Here is a 14460-nt window from a genome sequence, read left to right on the forward strand (position 1 = left end):
TGGTCAGTTGGCACAAACAAGTGAAGGCAGAGACAGTGTGATGCCCATTAAATAGTTTTTATTCTTTAGGACATGAATTGCATTTCCACTCATTTACAGTACTGTAAAGTGCAATGGTATTCATCTCCCACCTGTGCACATTTTCAAGTATTTAAAATGCCCAGAAAAAAAATGGTTATTGTTCCATTTTAATTTTTTTCTCTTTTTTTTTTTTTCTTTTTTTACAGCAGCTCAGGTATGGAGTTTTTAATCTGGCAAAATAAACCCAGATGTGCCTACAGGATTGGGTCCTTCACTCCAGCCCCCAGCTGGGGGTCTCCTCCAACACTAACTGCTAGTGGAATGCATTTCCCAGTGTCCTTAGTCCACCTCCTCGATGGTTGGGCCAGAGGAGGCTCCCCCGGAGGGAGGAGCTCCACCCCCAGGGAATCCTCCAGGCATCCCACCGGGCATCCCTCCTGCACTCTGGTACAGCTTGGTGATGATGGGGTTGCAAACCTTCTCCAGCTCCTTCTGCTGGTGCTCAAACTCCTCCTTCTCGGCCGTCTGCAAGAGAAACAAGAGCTCAGCTGCTTCTGCTGCTGGGCACAGCCCAGGAGGGAAGCAGCACTCCCTGGGGCACACACTGCAGCAATCTGGGCTGGTTCAGCCCCAGCACCAAGGCAGGCTTGTGCTAGAGGCACTTATCCCTGCTTGGTTTGGCATCTCACACTGCTCCTGAACAGCAGAAGCCTGGAAGGGAACAGGAGGGATTGGAGCTGCCTGTGCTCCCCCCAGCCGTGGTCGCTCAGACATCCAAGGAAGGTACTTGGACCAACACCAGTCTTTCGACTTCTGGTGGAAACTACGAATGGCTTTGGAGTCACTTTCATCACAGCAACCAGAGCTTCTCCTCCAGCCTCAACTGTCCCCGTGGCTCAGCCAGACCTGGGAGCTAAACATGGAGTCTGACATACCTGGTTCTTGTCCAGCCAGTTGATGATCTCGTTGCACTTGTCCAGGATTTTCTGCTTGTCATCGTCAGAGATCTTGCCCTGGAGCTTCTCATCTTCCACAGTGGCTTTCATGTTGAAGGCATAGGACTCCAGGGAATTCTTGGAGGACACCTTATCCCGCTGCTTCTCATCCTCTGCCTTGTACTTCTCTGCCTCCTGCACCATCCTCTCAATGTCCTCCTTGCTCAGCCGGCCTGCAGAGAACACAAGTCATGAGTATGGATTGTCCTTCTCAGGGAACGATCTCCAATTCCCAAGCATTACACACTATATGTGGGGAGGCAGAAGAGGCCCAGAACATGCCTTTCTTAATAAATCATTTAATACTACAGCTTAAAGAAAAGGCTCACACAGATACAAATCCTATTAGAGCCAAGTTCTGACTAAAACAGCAGGCAGAGCTTGGCAAACCCATTTAAATGCTCTCCCAGCCTCAGGACAGCAGATCCTTACCCTTGTCATTTGTGATGGTGATCTTGTTCTCCTTGCCAGTGCTCTTATCCACAGCAGACACGTTCAGGATGCCATTGGCATCAATATCAAAGGTGACCTCGATCTGAGGGACCCCTCTGGGAGCAGGGGGAATGCCAGTCAGCTCAAACTTGCCCAGCAAGTTGTTGTCCTTAGTCATAGCACGCTCTCCTTCATACACCTGAGGAGAAAAAAACATCACATTACATCATTAAAGTTATAACAGGTTATTTAATCATTATCCTGGAGGGATGTGGTCGCTCAGACATCCAAGGAAGGTACTTGGACCAACACCAGTCTTTCGACTTCTGGTGGAAACTACGAATGGCTTTGGAGTCACTTTCATCACAGCAACCAGGAACTTACAAATTACAGGAATTTAACACCTCTGGCCTAAGAATTGCATGAACTATCAAGCAGTGAAAGCACTGACAGTGTCATTGCCCCAGAGTTCTCTGCTCACCTGGATCAGCACCCCGGGCTGGTTGTCAGAGTAAGTTGTGAAGGTCTGGGTCTGCTTGGTGGGGATGGTGGTGTTGCGCTTGATCAGGACCGTCATGACCCCTCCAGCTGTCTCAATACCCAGGGACAGGGGAGTCACGTCCAGCAGCAGCAGGTCCTGCACGTTCTCAGACTTGTCTCCAGACAGGATAGCAGCCTGCACAGCTGGGGGGAGAGACACAGCATTAGAACCCCTGCAAAACGTACCCTGTGAACTGCAGTGACGCACAGGGCTCGCTCAGACATCCAAGGAAGGTACTTGCACCATCACAAGCCTTTCGACTTCTGGTGGAAACTACGAATGGCTTTGGAATCTGATTCATCATTGCAAGTCCAAAGGGAATTCCTACAGCTTTGGCAAGCTCTAGTGACTGAGGTGGAAAACCCAGGGCCTACACCAGTTTGCACCACCAAGAGCTGCAGAGCGAGCAATGAATTACCTGCCCCATACGCCACGGCCTCATCAGGGTTGATGCTCTTGTTGAGCTCTTTGCCGTTGAAGAAGTCCTGCAGCAGCTTCTGGATCTTGGGGATGCGCGTGGAGCCTCCCACCAGCACGATGTCGTGGATCTGCGACTTGTCCAGCTTGGCGTCCCTCAGGGCCTTCTCCACGGGGTCCAGGGTGCCGCGGAACAGGTCGGCGTTGAGCTCCTCGAAGCGGGCCCTGGTGATGGAGGTGTAGAAGTCGATGCCCTCGTAGAGGGAGTCGATCTCGATGCTGGCCTGGGTGGAGGAGGACAGGGTGCGCTTGGCGCGCTCGCAGGCGGTGCGCAGGCGGCGCACGGCGCGCTTGTTCTCGCTGATGTCCTTCTTGTGCTTGCGCTTGAACTCGGCGATGAAGTGGTTCACCATGCGGTTGTCGAAGTCCTCCCCACCCAGGTGGGTGTCCCCTGCTGTGGATTTCACCTCGAAGATGCCATCTTCGATGGTCAGGATGGACACATCGAAGGTGCCGCCACCCAGGTCGAAGATGAGGACGTTCCTTTCAGCACCAACCTGGAGGAAACATCCATTTTCACTACTCCATTCCTACTACTACTACTAAAACAGCTTACTCACTGGCCAGACACAGCGACCCCTCCATACCTTCTTGTCCAGCCCGTAGGCAATGGCAGCTGCTGTGGGCTCGTTGATGATTCGCAGGACATTGAGCCCTGCAATAGTTCCAGCATCTTTCGTGGCCTGGCGCTGGGAGTCGTTGAAATAGGCTGGGACAGTCACTACTGCATTGGTAACAGTCTGCAAACACAGCAAACAGCTCAGTTAGGGATGGCAACCCTCACACAGAGCTACTCGGCACACTTCCCTTTTTAGTCCTGGACTCACCTTTCCAAGATAGGCTTCTGCGATTTCCTTCATTTTGGTTAAAACCATGGAAGAGATTTCTTCCGGGTAGAAACTCTTTGTCTCGCCTTTGTACTCGACCTGCACCTTGGGCCTGCCAGCATCGTTCACCACAGTGAAGGGCCAGTGCTTCATGTCAGACTGCACCACGGAGTCATCGAATCTGCGCCCGATCAACCGTTTCGCGTCTGCAAGAGACGATTTACCCATGTTAATAGTGACCGTTCCCAATTAAAACCTTTAAATTCTTATTAAAAATGCAGGCAATCCTAGATCACAATCCTTCACCTAATATTATTACTGCCTTGTTAAGACTCGGGGGCAAACACTAAATGTCATCTCATTGATAAGCACAAACCCAGTGCTATCTATCACCTCTGAAATACTGAGCCATGGTTAACCAGGTCAAGACAACTGGTTAAGACTATTCAAGACTGACTACCCTGAAAAACCTACTACACTGCAAGTATTTTTTCTGCCTCTGATAAACTTTAGCTATTACCAGTGCAACTTTCTTCTGGCTAAAGATAATTTAGATATATTAATGCCTACGAAAAGCCTTTAACCTTGCTCTTAGTAATTCACACTAGCAGGAAAAAAAGCCTCTTTAATCACTACACAGCGTGCCAATCCTGCAGCCTTACCAAAGACTGTGTTGGTTGGGTTCATGGCCACCTGGTTCTTGGCAGCATCACCGATGAGCCTCTCTGTGTCTGTGAAGGCCACGTAGCTCGGCGTGGTGCGGTTGCCCTGGTCATTGGCAATGATCTCCACCTTCCCATGCTGGAACACGCCAACACAGGAATAGGTGGTGCCAAGATCGATCCCGACAGCTGGTCCCTTCGACATCTTGTCTGAAAAAAAAAGAAAAGTAATAATTTAGTTAAAAGTGAAGCTAGTATAGCTTGCCCAGAGAAATTATGGCTATTTCATCTTTTAAATGTTTTTAAAGGCAGGCCGGTGGGGCTAGGAGCAGCGTGCTCTAGTGAAATGTGTCCCGCTGCAAAGGGCTGTAACCGGATCCCTTCCGCCCCACCCGCTCCGAACTCCGGATGATCCCGGGAATTCCAGCCCCGTTATCCCACGTGGCCCCGGCCGCGCACACCGGGTGCATTCCCCGCCTCCGCCGCTTGGCGTCCCCCGCATCACGTGGCGGGAGACTCCAAGTCCCAGCGTGCCGCGCGCCGCCCGCGCAGCGTCACCACGGCGGCGGGGCGTGTCCGGGGGCTGCCGGGAAATGGAGTCTCCGGCGGGCGGGCCGCGTGTGCCAGCACAGCCCGTCCGAGACCGCCACCTCCCCCGCCCCCGGGAGCCGTCCCCTCCACATCCCACACGCGGCCGTTCCCCACCCCCGAGCACTGCAGCACCCGGCACCGCCCCAGGCCGCCCCCAGCGAGGTAAGATGGGCGCTGCGCCTGCTGGAGCCCTCCCCTCCCCCGTCTCAGCATTAACGAATGGGGGGGGGGGGGAGAGAAGAAAGCGGAGTCCCCGCTCCTCCCTCCCCCTCCCGCGGTACATTGCATTTAGGAGACAAGCGCGCAAATGCCGCGAGAGAAAAAAAAAAAAAACCGCACCGCAGCGGCCCAAAGTGGGTCACTACCCGCCATCCCCTCCCTATCCAACAGCACAACGGTTCCTGAGGACACAAAACCACCCGGGAGGGCCCTCCGCCTTTTCCAGGCCACCCCTAAGCTGCCTCCTGCACCCTCCCTACGCCACTGCAAGGCAGGCGCGTCCCAAGCCGCCCTTCCCGTGCCGCGTGGTGCCCCCCCAGCCCCGTTACCCGCAGTCCGGCCCGGTTTCTCGTTCACACGCTGGGCACCCACTCAGCTCAGCTCCGGCTCGCTCAATGCCCCGCAACTGCCGCGCCGCCCTTTTATACCCGCCCAGAACCTTCCAGAAGGCCACGCCTCCCTCGCACAGCTCTGACCAATCAGCGTCTGGATCCCGCCCCCCTGGTCACCGGTGATTGGTCCCTGCCGTGCGTGACGCGCGCCGGAAGGGGGCGTTGCGCGCCGGCCGGCCCCGCGTTCTCGAACCTTCATGCGCTTTCCCCGCGCCCCCCCAAACCCCGCGGTGGGCGCGGCTTTCCTAGCGCTTTGGCCAATCAGAGCCCGCAGGTTAGGTGACGACACGGGAGGGGGGCGTGGCGTGAGGAGCGGGCGGGCGCCTGAGCCAATCGCCGCGCGGCGCGCCAGGTCTTTATTTGCATATTTCGCAATGGGGCGGGAGGGGCCAATCGGCGCGCGGGGATGGCGGGTGATTTGCATAGAGGGCGCTGGGGAAGGAGAGCGGCGGGGAAGGGGAAGCGCAAGATGGCGGCGCCATGAGGGGCGAGCCTGGGCACAGCCCCGGGGTCCCCCTGTGCCCGCCGAGACCCCTCCTTCCCCTCGGGAGTGGCGGCATTCCCCGCTCTCCTGCTCGCAGCCATCGCCTGGCGTCTGCCCAGTGCTTCCCGCAGCGTGTGCTCAGTAAATCCCCCGAGTACAACAGTCAGCATCCTCCATGTTCCCTTGTGCAAGGCATTCCCCGGTTTACCCCCGCGGCCTGTTTGTGTTCAGGCACTGGAGCTGCTTATTCCACAGAGCAAAAGCCGTCTCAGCATCTCCACGCTTTATAATCCATCCTAAATGTTCTCATCCAGCAGCAGCCTCAGTCCAGGCCGAGGGCAGGCTGTCACCCCTTGGTGTGCTGGTGCTGCTCGCTGTGTGGGCGATCCAGCTCCCGGCAGGGATTTATTCGTTTGGAAAGGGAAATGCTTGAAAAGCGGTGGTTTTTGGTGTCCTGAGGGATGAGGGGAGCTGGGCAGAGGTGGGGAATCACCTGAGGTCGCGCTCAGGGCTGTGACCTGCACCCAGTGTTTGCATGGAATAAAGGCCAGGGAGGCGCTGGGAGCAGGGAGCACAAACTCTGAATCCTGCCCGGGCTCTGGGACACGGCACACGGGCAAAACTGGCAAGGAACTTCCATTTAAAGGGGTAAAAACTGCACAAAAAAAGCATTTCAGGTTCTCCCAGGCTGACTTCAGACAAAAATGCCCGTGGTAACACTTAAAAACCCAATACAGGGACACAGGAACCGGTCCCTCAGCCCGTTCCTTGTGACAATTCCTGTGTGCAAGCCACATCCTGTGCCAAGGGTGGCACCATCGCTGTTCCTGGCAGTTTGTGGTGACCCCAGCGAGGGGACGCGAGGGCTAAAAGCTGAGCGGGGCTGTTGGGGTGGCAGCCAAGAGGTGGCTCTGTGGCTGCAGAGGGTGAAAGGCAGGACAGGGGAAGGGGCTCTGTGTCACCGAGCCTCTGGAGGTAAGGTCCAAACCGTGGTGCACCTGGCCAGGTGAGGCGTGCAAAGCACGCTCCACCCTGCCCAGAGCACAGGTGTTCTGCTCCAGGGTTACTCCAGAGATGCTCCTCAGGGTAATTCACGCTGAGCCCACCGCGGCACCCTTGCTGTTCGCCATCGGGGTGGCTTTTGGGGGTTGCTTTTTTTAAAAGCATGGGCAGAATTTCGGTAGGACCTAAGAATAGCAGCTTGGGATGCCACAGTGACATTTAGATGTGCAAGCACACTTGGGAGAGCAGGCTGAGAGCAAGGGGAGGCAGCCTGAAACTGCAGTGAGTCAGAGCAGGGAGGAGGGCAGTTTGCAAATGACTCATCCCATCAGAAATTGGAGGCTGTTAAACTGGACAGAAGGCGCTCATTTACTTGATATCACATAAATTAAATCTTGGCAGGCTTAAGTATTTCGTTTAAGTATTTAGTGTGGAGTTTTTTCTCAAGTTATGGATTGAAGCCTTTTTTTTGGGAGTGAATTTACTGTTTCAAGGATCTAGCACTGCTTCCTCTTTCAGTGTTCAAAACAGAACTGGGAGGAGAAGGGAGATTATCAAAGGCATTCCTCCTGCTCACCACAGCAGCACTTATTTATATAACACTTGCATCCGCCAAAGTTTGAAAATCACCCTTTTCCAAGGCCCTCCCTTCCCTTTCCCATGGGGTTCCCCCCCTCTCAGCGTGTCGGGACAAACTGCTCCCGGTTAAAAATAACCCCAAATTCCTGATCCTGTACAAGAGTCTGCAACTGCACAAATCCTCTCAAAACGTGTGTCACCTAATCAGGGTTTTTAATGTCATCGACTCCAGAGGGATCAGGAACAGCGTTTGCTCTCGAATTAGGGACAGACAGGACACACCTGTGAGCCCACTGTGTTGTCACCCTGCTTTGTTCCAAACGCTGCCTGATTATGTTGCAATCTTTGCTCCCAGATTTCAGCAAGGAGGATTGTTGATGTCTGGACACCTCTGCAAAACCCCCTGGGGGGAAAGAAGGCTGAGAGAAACCAAGCACAGCACCTTTAGCTCCCCTAAATCCCAGCCCCAGCTGCCTGGATCCCTGTGAGCTGCCTCCAAAGGTTTATCTCGGAGATCTGAACTGGCTGAACGCAGCTCAAGGTTTGCTCCTCACCTCAGAGCTCATGAGGAAAGCCAAGCACGTGGGCTGGTTCAGCAGGAAGGTCACAGCAGGGCGAGGATGAAGCCACCAGCGGTTGTTGTGCTGCCATTATTTATTTACCAGGTTGGCTTCCAGCACCTGATCCTCAGCCAAAATATCCCAGATACACCCAAATATCTGGGGTTTATCCCCAGATAAAACCACATTTACTTCCATGCATCACCCAGGGTTTCACATCTTTTGTGAAATGTCACCTAAATTAGTCTGAAAAACACCCAGGAAAAAAGCCCAGCTTCCCCACGCTTCCCCTGCAAATATGCACATAGGCCTGCTTAGCTTAAAAATTGTATTTTTAACTCCATCCTTTTTTTTTTTTTTTCCCTTGGATTCAGCTTGACAGCATGAAACCCATCACAGCACAGAAAATGGAACGAGTTGAGTTGAGCTGCAGCGCTTCAGCTGCAGCACCTTTATTTATAAAACAACCAACCAAAAAAAAAATTATTAAATCATTGATTCAAAGGAATCAATAATAAATATTTGCTTTCCTCTGAGTTGTTCGGACACAGTACAAGTACACCAATCATAGCAGGCAGCAGAGATGGAAGCTTAGTTTAGCTGCTGAGAAACAAAAAGCTACATAACATGGTAGGCATTTAATCACACAATTAATAGCTGGTATATGACAGTAAATGCTTTAATACACTATTTTACAAAACAGGGTTTGGCTTATTTGCTTCCCTTGTGCAACTCCTGGTGGGCTGGAGCTTGGAAAATCGAATAACTTTGGAATGATCCCTTTCTCCTGCTCCCTTTGGTGATGAACTTTTCCCTTCCCTGTGAGTCACTGATGTGTGGGCTGAAGCGGGTACCTGGACAGCACCTGCATCCCAAGAGGATGGAAATTCTGAGCCAAGAGGGCTTGGAGCAGGCAGGATGGATCCCCCAGAGCAGGCTTCAGCCACTGCCCCTCTGCCTGAGCCTCCCCAGGGCCCCGGAGCTCTCAGCCCCTGCCAGCAGAGCTCACAGCACAAGGAGTGGTTTCCAAAGGCTCCAGGAAAACCTGCCAGGGCAAATTCTCCTCCCTCCAGGCTGCAGAGCCTCCTCTCTGCTAATTACCAGGCTGGGCTGGGACTCAAAGCTGCCCCAGAGCCTTTGGCTCTCGGGCTGTGGCCAGCTCAGCTGTTGGAACTGTCACGCTGGGTTTGTGGTGAGCAGCTCCTGGAGGCTCAGGGAAAAGCACTCCTGGCTCTCTGTGCACGGGGTGAGGATCCTCAGGGAGTGTTCAGCACAGTGAGCACCCACAGAAGAACCCACAAGCTGCTTTCACCACCCTGTTCCTGCTTTTGGAATTTTCCCAGCTCTGGAGTGGCTCGGGAGTGCTTTGGAGCACCTGAACCTTCAGGGCTCAGGAAAAAACCAACTGCAGAGGAATCACAGACACACAGAGCTGCTGCCCCCACCCAGCTGATGCAGGGATGTGCTCCTGGAGCATCCAGGGTGGAATGACAGAGTATCCACCACCAGCAGCTGGCATGGGAGGAGCAGCTTATCAAACACCTCGTACCAGGCCTCCCTTTTTAAAACTGGCATTGTTTTACCTGCACAGCATCAGTAATTTGTCCTGCCAGGGGTTAAATCTGGGGTAGAGAAAGCAATGGAATTTTGAGTGAGTGCTCCTAGGAAGAGAAGTTCTTACATCCTGTAGGGTAAGTTTGAAAACTCTTTCCCATATGGAAGTGGCTTTGCTCAGGTTGTCAAAGATCTCAAGTAAAGAAATTAGAATTCTGGGTCTCAGTGAGAAAAGGAGATTAATGACAATCCTGGAGTGAAAGAATTATAGATCTGTGGTTCTTCTGTGCTCATCCATCTTCTTTAAGCTCTTTCCACAAATTGGAGAAACCCTTTCCCTCCCCCCAGTGGAGAAAAAAACCCAAACACCCTCATTTTTGAAACAGAAAATCACCAGTCTAGGAATACAGGAATCTAGAACCTACAAGCTCAGTGTCTTGTGTGTAGCAGTGGTCAGAGCCAAGTCCTTCAGAGGAAAACATCAATGACAGAATTCTGCATCTGTCCCTACCTCCCATCCTTTCCTAACTTCAGATGCCGTGGAAACGCTTAACCTGGTTGCTCACAAAGAATGTTTTTTACAATTCTTGCCATTTTTTAAGAGTCTTGCTAAAGGTTTAAGCCTCAGCCCTGGCACATGGCCCAGCATTTGGTGTAGGAGTGGGACAATGCACACAAAGATGTCCTGATGGGAGCAGCGTTTTGTGCTTCTTTACCTGTCCCAGGTGTGTTTTCCTCTGTCAGGGAACCCTTCAGGCCTTCCCTGGGGGTCAGCTGGGGAGTGCTGTTCACTCAGACTCGGGAAGAACTTTCCATAAGGCTTCTGCAGCACAGCTCCCCCAAACCTGGCCAATCCTCCAGCTGGCAATGACTGAGAGCTCTTCCCAAGGCTCCATCCAGGCTTTTTGGTACATTGGTGGCCCTCCCCACCCGGGCACTGCTGGGCTCAGTGCCCAGTTCTCCTCTCTCTAAGGCTCAGTAGCCACGGGCACCCCTCCAGCGTGGCTCCCGTGGCTCTGCAGTGCTGCCCATGGAAGCAGAGTCAGGCTCCTGGCCCGAAGTTTATTCTGGCGATTAAAGCACCTCTTTTCTTGATGGAAAAGGTCCTTTGTCTTTAGTACAGAGTTTAGTTCAGACTCCTTAATACTGCATTTCTTGTCCTTTGGGAGTGATCCTTTAATTTCCACTTTAGTTACAGCCTCCAGTATGTCACTGAATGCAGAAAATGTGAAGCACCTGTCAGTTCCCTTTGAGGCTGGACACCCTCAGCCTCAAAATCTTCACTTAGGACAACACATCTTCGAGAAACTTCTCCAAAACCAGTCCAAGAGACTTCTCCCTCCCCACAAAACCTCTCTGGAATATTATGCATCTTTAAGTCTTTGTTGATCCCTTTTTAAAAAATCCTGAGGTTTGGCTTCTTTTCACTCATACAGTTTCACTCGACAGCACAGCTTTGCTGTCGTAGGTTTTAAATGCTCAGTGTTCCATTTTCAAAGGAAAACAAACAAACAAACAAACAAACAAAAATATAATTTAAAAATAAGCTCCCTTTTCGCCTCCAATAAATCTTTCTCTAAATCAGAACCTCAGTGACGCTCCGAAAGAATCGAGTGGGAGGGTGTGAATAATCCCGAGTGACTAGGACGAAGCTGACCAGGAAGAGAACGAGCTACCCGAGCGATGCTAAGTGGCTGGTGCTGTGTGAAGTGTCGCTGCTGGCCAGGGGACGCTCCGGGGCGGCTCACACGGTCTGGAAGGCGCGGCTCTGCGCGGGCACCATCGCCGCCGGCGCTGCCACCTTCACCAGCTGCCCGTAATCCCCTCTCCGGGGCTCCGGCTCCCTCCTGTCCGCCTGCCGCTGGCTGTACTGCGGCGGGGTCAGGTGCGGAGTGGCTTCCGTGGACAAAGTCCGCTGGCTGCGGGAGGCACTGTTGGCTGTGGACCTGGTGGAGGAGGAGCCCGAGCGGGAGCTCCGGGAGCCGGAGGAGGAGGAGCTGGGTTTGACGAGGTGCGCCTTGGGTGCCTCGGCATCTTCCCTGCGAGGGAGCACAGCCAGGGATCAAACAGCGCGGAAATGATCGGGTCACCCCTCCGGATTGATGCTGGGAGCCGCCCGGAACGGGGGAAAGAGCGGGGAAAGGGGAGGAAAAAGGGGGAAAGACGGGAGAAATAAGAGAGAAAGAAGGGGAGGACAAAAAGGGGGAAAAGGCAGAAAGAAGGTGGGAAAGAAGAGGGAAACGAAGGGAAGAACGGGGGGGGGGGAAGGAAGGAAAGGAAGGAAAGGAAGGAAAGGAAGGAAAGGAAGGAAAGGAAGGAAAGGAAGGAAAGGAAGGAAAGGAAGGAAAGGAAGGAAAGGAAGGAAGGAAGGAAGGAAGGAAGGAAGGAAGGAAGGAAGGAAGGGAGGGAAACCACCCCAAAACCCTCTCAGAACCACAACGGATGGACAAGCAGCTTTAATTTATCACCATCAAAGAATATGCAAATCCTTCCAAATACTGACATTGCAAATATGAGAGAATACAGTTGATTGATGTCTGTGCTAATTTGCCCAGGGAAAGAAGGGGGGATTTTAATATCCTCCAAATTGTCCAAACTCTCTGCTGTGTAACTTGATGGATTGAACTCCCCATTGCCCTGCAGAGTGTTGTTGAATGAATTTGGAATAAACACACGCTGCTCACGCCCGGCTCTGTGTGTGTGTGCAGTGAACACCGAGTGTCAGAGCAAACAGCGCAGGCTGAGCTGTCTGCTCTGCAATCCTCAGCCAGAAGCACAAAGGGCCTGGGCAAGGCTGCCTGAAACCGGTTCTTCCACTTAAAACCACCCCTGTGGGGAGGGAGAGAAGCGCCACAACCGGGTCCTGACAGGGAGAGAGAGAGAAGGAGGGGGAGGATGTAACAGGCAGGCGTGAAAGGGCGCTACAAGAGAGGCTCCAAGTGCAAAGGCAAGGAAAGCAAAAGGAAACAGGAAAAGGGGAAGAAATGAGCAGAGACTGCCTTTGTGCCGGCAAGCTGAGAGCGATCAGCAGCCGAAGGGATTATGGAAGTGCCTGGTGGTGCAGAGATGTCACACGAGGCCAGGTGGCCGCACAGATAAATGTAAAGATGGATCAAGGGTTTGTTTCTTGGAGGGCAGCAGCAGCTCAAACTCATTCCTGGAAATAGATCTTTCCAGCGCTTTCCTTCCTGAGGAGTTTAGGCTGGCTTGGCTGGAGCCCAAGCGCAGCTTAGGGGAGTTCAGAGCAGGGAACAGATGAGCTCCAGGAACAGGAGTCGGCATTCGCGGTGCTCCCGCTCCCCTCCGTGCTCGCCCGGAGCTAAATCCGGGAGAACAGTTGTTCAAAAGGCTCAAGGAGGGCTCAGAGAACGTGTCTGCTAAAGTGTGTGCCAAATAGGAGCTGCAATTGAACGGAAAAAAAGGGGGAAACAAGGAAGGAGGAAGGGGGGAAAGAAAGGGGGAAAGAAGGGAGGAAAGAAGGAAGAATGAAGGGGAAAGGAGGGGAGAAAAAAGAGGGGGAAGAAGGGGGAAAGAATGGAAAGAAAGAAAGAAAGAAAGAAAGAAGAAAGAAAAGAAAGAAAGAAAGAAAGAAAGAAGAAAGAAAGAAGAAAGAAAGAAAGAAGAAAGAAAGAAAGAAAGAAAGAAAGAAAGAAAGAAAGAAAGAAAGAAAGAAAGAAAGAAAGAAGAAAGAAAGAAAGAAGAAAGAAAGAAAGAAAGAAAGAAAGAAAGAAAGAAATAGAAAAGAAAGAAGGAAAGGAAACCACCCCCAAACCCTCTCAAAACCACAACGGATAAGCAGCTTCAATTTGACACCATGAAAGAATATGCAAATGCTTCAAAATACCGAAATTACAAATGTGAGAGAAAACAGTTGGCTGAGGTCTGTGCTAATTTGCCGGGAGAGAGGAGGGGTGACTTTAATTTGATTTTCAGGAAAGTCTTCACAAAGATTCTCACAGTCAGGAAATTTGTCAGTGATATTTCACGGAGGCTTTAAAAGCTTTTTAGAACAACCTCTGAAGACACTTAAAGCTACTTGCAGTTCGTTAAAACCGCGGTGCAAAGACAAAGACGTGAGAAACTGCAGGAAGGGAGTGTGGGAGGTGGGATTAAACAAAAGGCGTTACCTGATTTCATTCGGTGCCTCCTCTTCCTCGTATCTCTTCTTTTCTTTCCTCCTGATGGTGAGCCTGACCACCAGGAAAAGGAGGGAGAGCCCCACCACCACTCCACACACTGCCCCGGCGATCATGCTGATGTTTTGTGCATCTGTTGACCAAAAACCAAATTTATTGGTGAGCCCTTGTTGGTTCTAGTCCACGCTACAAGTCCCAGCACTGGGGATAACTCATGTGAAAAATGCATCTTTTAGGATTGGCTTTTGGCAAATATTAAAATGAGTATTATATGTGTACTGTTAGAAAGTTATGCTGTGTTAATTCTCTTAAGTAATGTGTTAAATATAGTTTTAGGTTATAATATAATGTTAAAATAGAAACTCTGTGATGTAAGATATTTTTTTACTGGCTCAAGAAAGGAATAAGATAAACAAGAAACTCTTCACACAGAGATAACAGCGACAGGGCACATAAAGAGTTACAGCCCCCTTATCAGAAAAGATAAATATTCTTCCACCTTCTCTCCGTCTTTATGGAACCACCAGGATTAAGGGGAAGAAGTTGACAAAAAACAGAAAAATTCTTAATTTGCACGGAATTTCTGCATCATGTATGAGATCTATGAATATGCAACAGGCTGTTGCTTTTCAGGGTTGTTCCTTTGTTCACAAGGCGTGGTTTGGGCAGCTCAGTGCCCAAAAACATCCGCACATCTGAAAGAAATTCTTTGCTTTTTATTGTCTCGTAGGGTCCTGATCCTCATTGTCCAAATTCTTATTACTCTGATTTTATTACTATTTTTTATAACTATTCTATTACTAATAAAATGTTAAAATTAAAAAAAACCACAAGTGATTGGTGTTTTTCACACTCAGGACAGAACACTAGAGTTTATTTTTTGAGGTGTGTCTCCACACAGAAGTTGAACCAGTTCATCTCCAGCTAAGCTGAGCTGGCGGGGCGCAAAGCAATCACCTCTGCAAAGGTGCAGGCACGAGTGCTCTGC

General features: G+C 51.4%; 2 protein-coding genes, 1 long non-coding RNA gene and 3 other non-coding genes across 6 annotated transcripts in view; 1 reads left to right on the forward strand and 5 right to left on the reverse strand.

Moving 5' to 3' along the window:
- Positions 1–38: 38 nt before the first annotated feature.
- On the reverse strand, positions 39–5190 carry HSPA8 (heat shock protein family A (Hsp70) member 8). Its single transcript, XM_053963265.1, has 9 exons — positions 5095–5190; positions 3956–4165; positions 3294–3499; positions 3054–3206; positions 2408–2963; positions 1930–2132; positions 1449–1647; positions 957–1189; positions 39–546 (listed from the first exon to the last, which is right to left on the reverse strand). The coding sequence occupies exons 2-9, from the start codon at positions 4158–4160 to the stop codon at positions 361–363; spliced, it is 1941 nt and encodes a 646-aa protein (XP_053819240.1). The 5' UTR covers positions 4161–4165; positions 5095–5190; the 3' UTR covers positions 39–360.
- Positions 784–880, reverse strand: LOC128799336 (small nucleolar RNA SNORD14). Its single transcript, XR_008434707.1, has one exon. It is a non-coding gene; the product is annotated as a small nucleolar RNA SNORD14 (small nucleolar RNA).
- Positions 1724–1820, reverse strand: LOC128799337 (small nucleolar RNA SNORD14). The gene has a single exon (XR_008434708.1). It is a non-coding gene; the product is annotated as a small nucleolar RNA SNORD14 (small nucleolar RNA).
- LOC128799335 (small nucleolar RNA SNORD14) lies at positions 2202–2298 on the reverse strand. The gene has a single exon (XR_008434706.1). It is a non-coding gene; the product is annotated as a small nucleolar RNA SNORD14 (small nucleolar RNA).
- LOC128799138 (uncharacterized) lies at positions 4175–8273 on the forward strand. The gene is made up of 3 exons (XR_008434650.1): positions 4175–4708; positions 7578–7887; positions 8157–8273. It is a non-coding gene; the product is annotated as an uncharacterized LOC128799138 (long non-coding RNA).
- Positions 8200–14460, reverse strand: part of CLMP (CXADR like membrane protein) — a 51513-nt gene continuing 45252 nt past the window's right edge. Inside the window, exons 6-7 of the mRNA XM_053963266.1 lie at positions 13464–13605; positions 8200–11375 (exon numbers count right to left, since the gene is read on the reverse strand). Coding sequence (XP_053819241.1) covers positions 11081–11375; positions 13464–13605 — 437 coding nt within the window. The 3' untranslated portion in view covers positions 8200–11080. The remainder of the gene's footprint in view (positions 11376–13463; positions 13606–14460) is intronic.

This window comes from Vidua chalybeata, chromosome 23 (genome assembly GCF_026979565.1).
Source record: "Vidua chalybeata isolate OUT-0048 chromosome 23, bVidCha1 merged haplotype, whole genome shotgun sequence".
Lineage (NCBI taxonomy): Eukaryota > Metazoa > Chordata > Aves > Passeriformes > Viduidae > Vidua > Vidua chalybeata.

Excerpts from the sequence above, each read along its gene's own strand:
- HSPA8 (XM_053963265.1), bottom strand. The coding sequence starts at position 4,160 with ATGTCGAAGGGACCAGCTGTCGGGATCGATCTTGGCACCACCTATTCC. Across the intron at positions 3,500-3,955 it reads CCCAACCAACACAGTCTTTG|ACGCGAAACGGTTGATCGGG; the intron begins GTAAGGCTGCAG and ends CGTCTCTTGCAG. Across the intron at positions 547-956 it reads ACTGGCTGGACAAGAACCAG|ACGGCCGAGAAGGAGGAGTT; the intron begins GTATGTCAGACT and ends TTTCTCTTGCAG.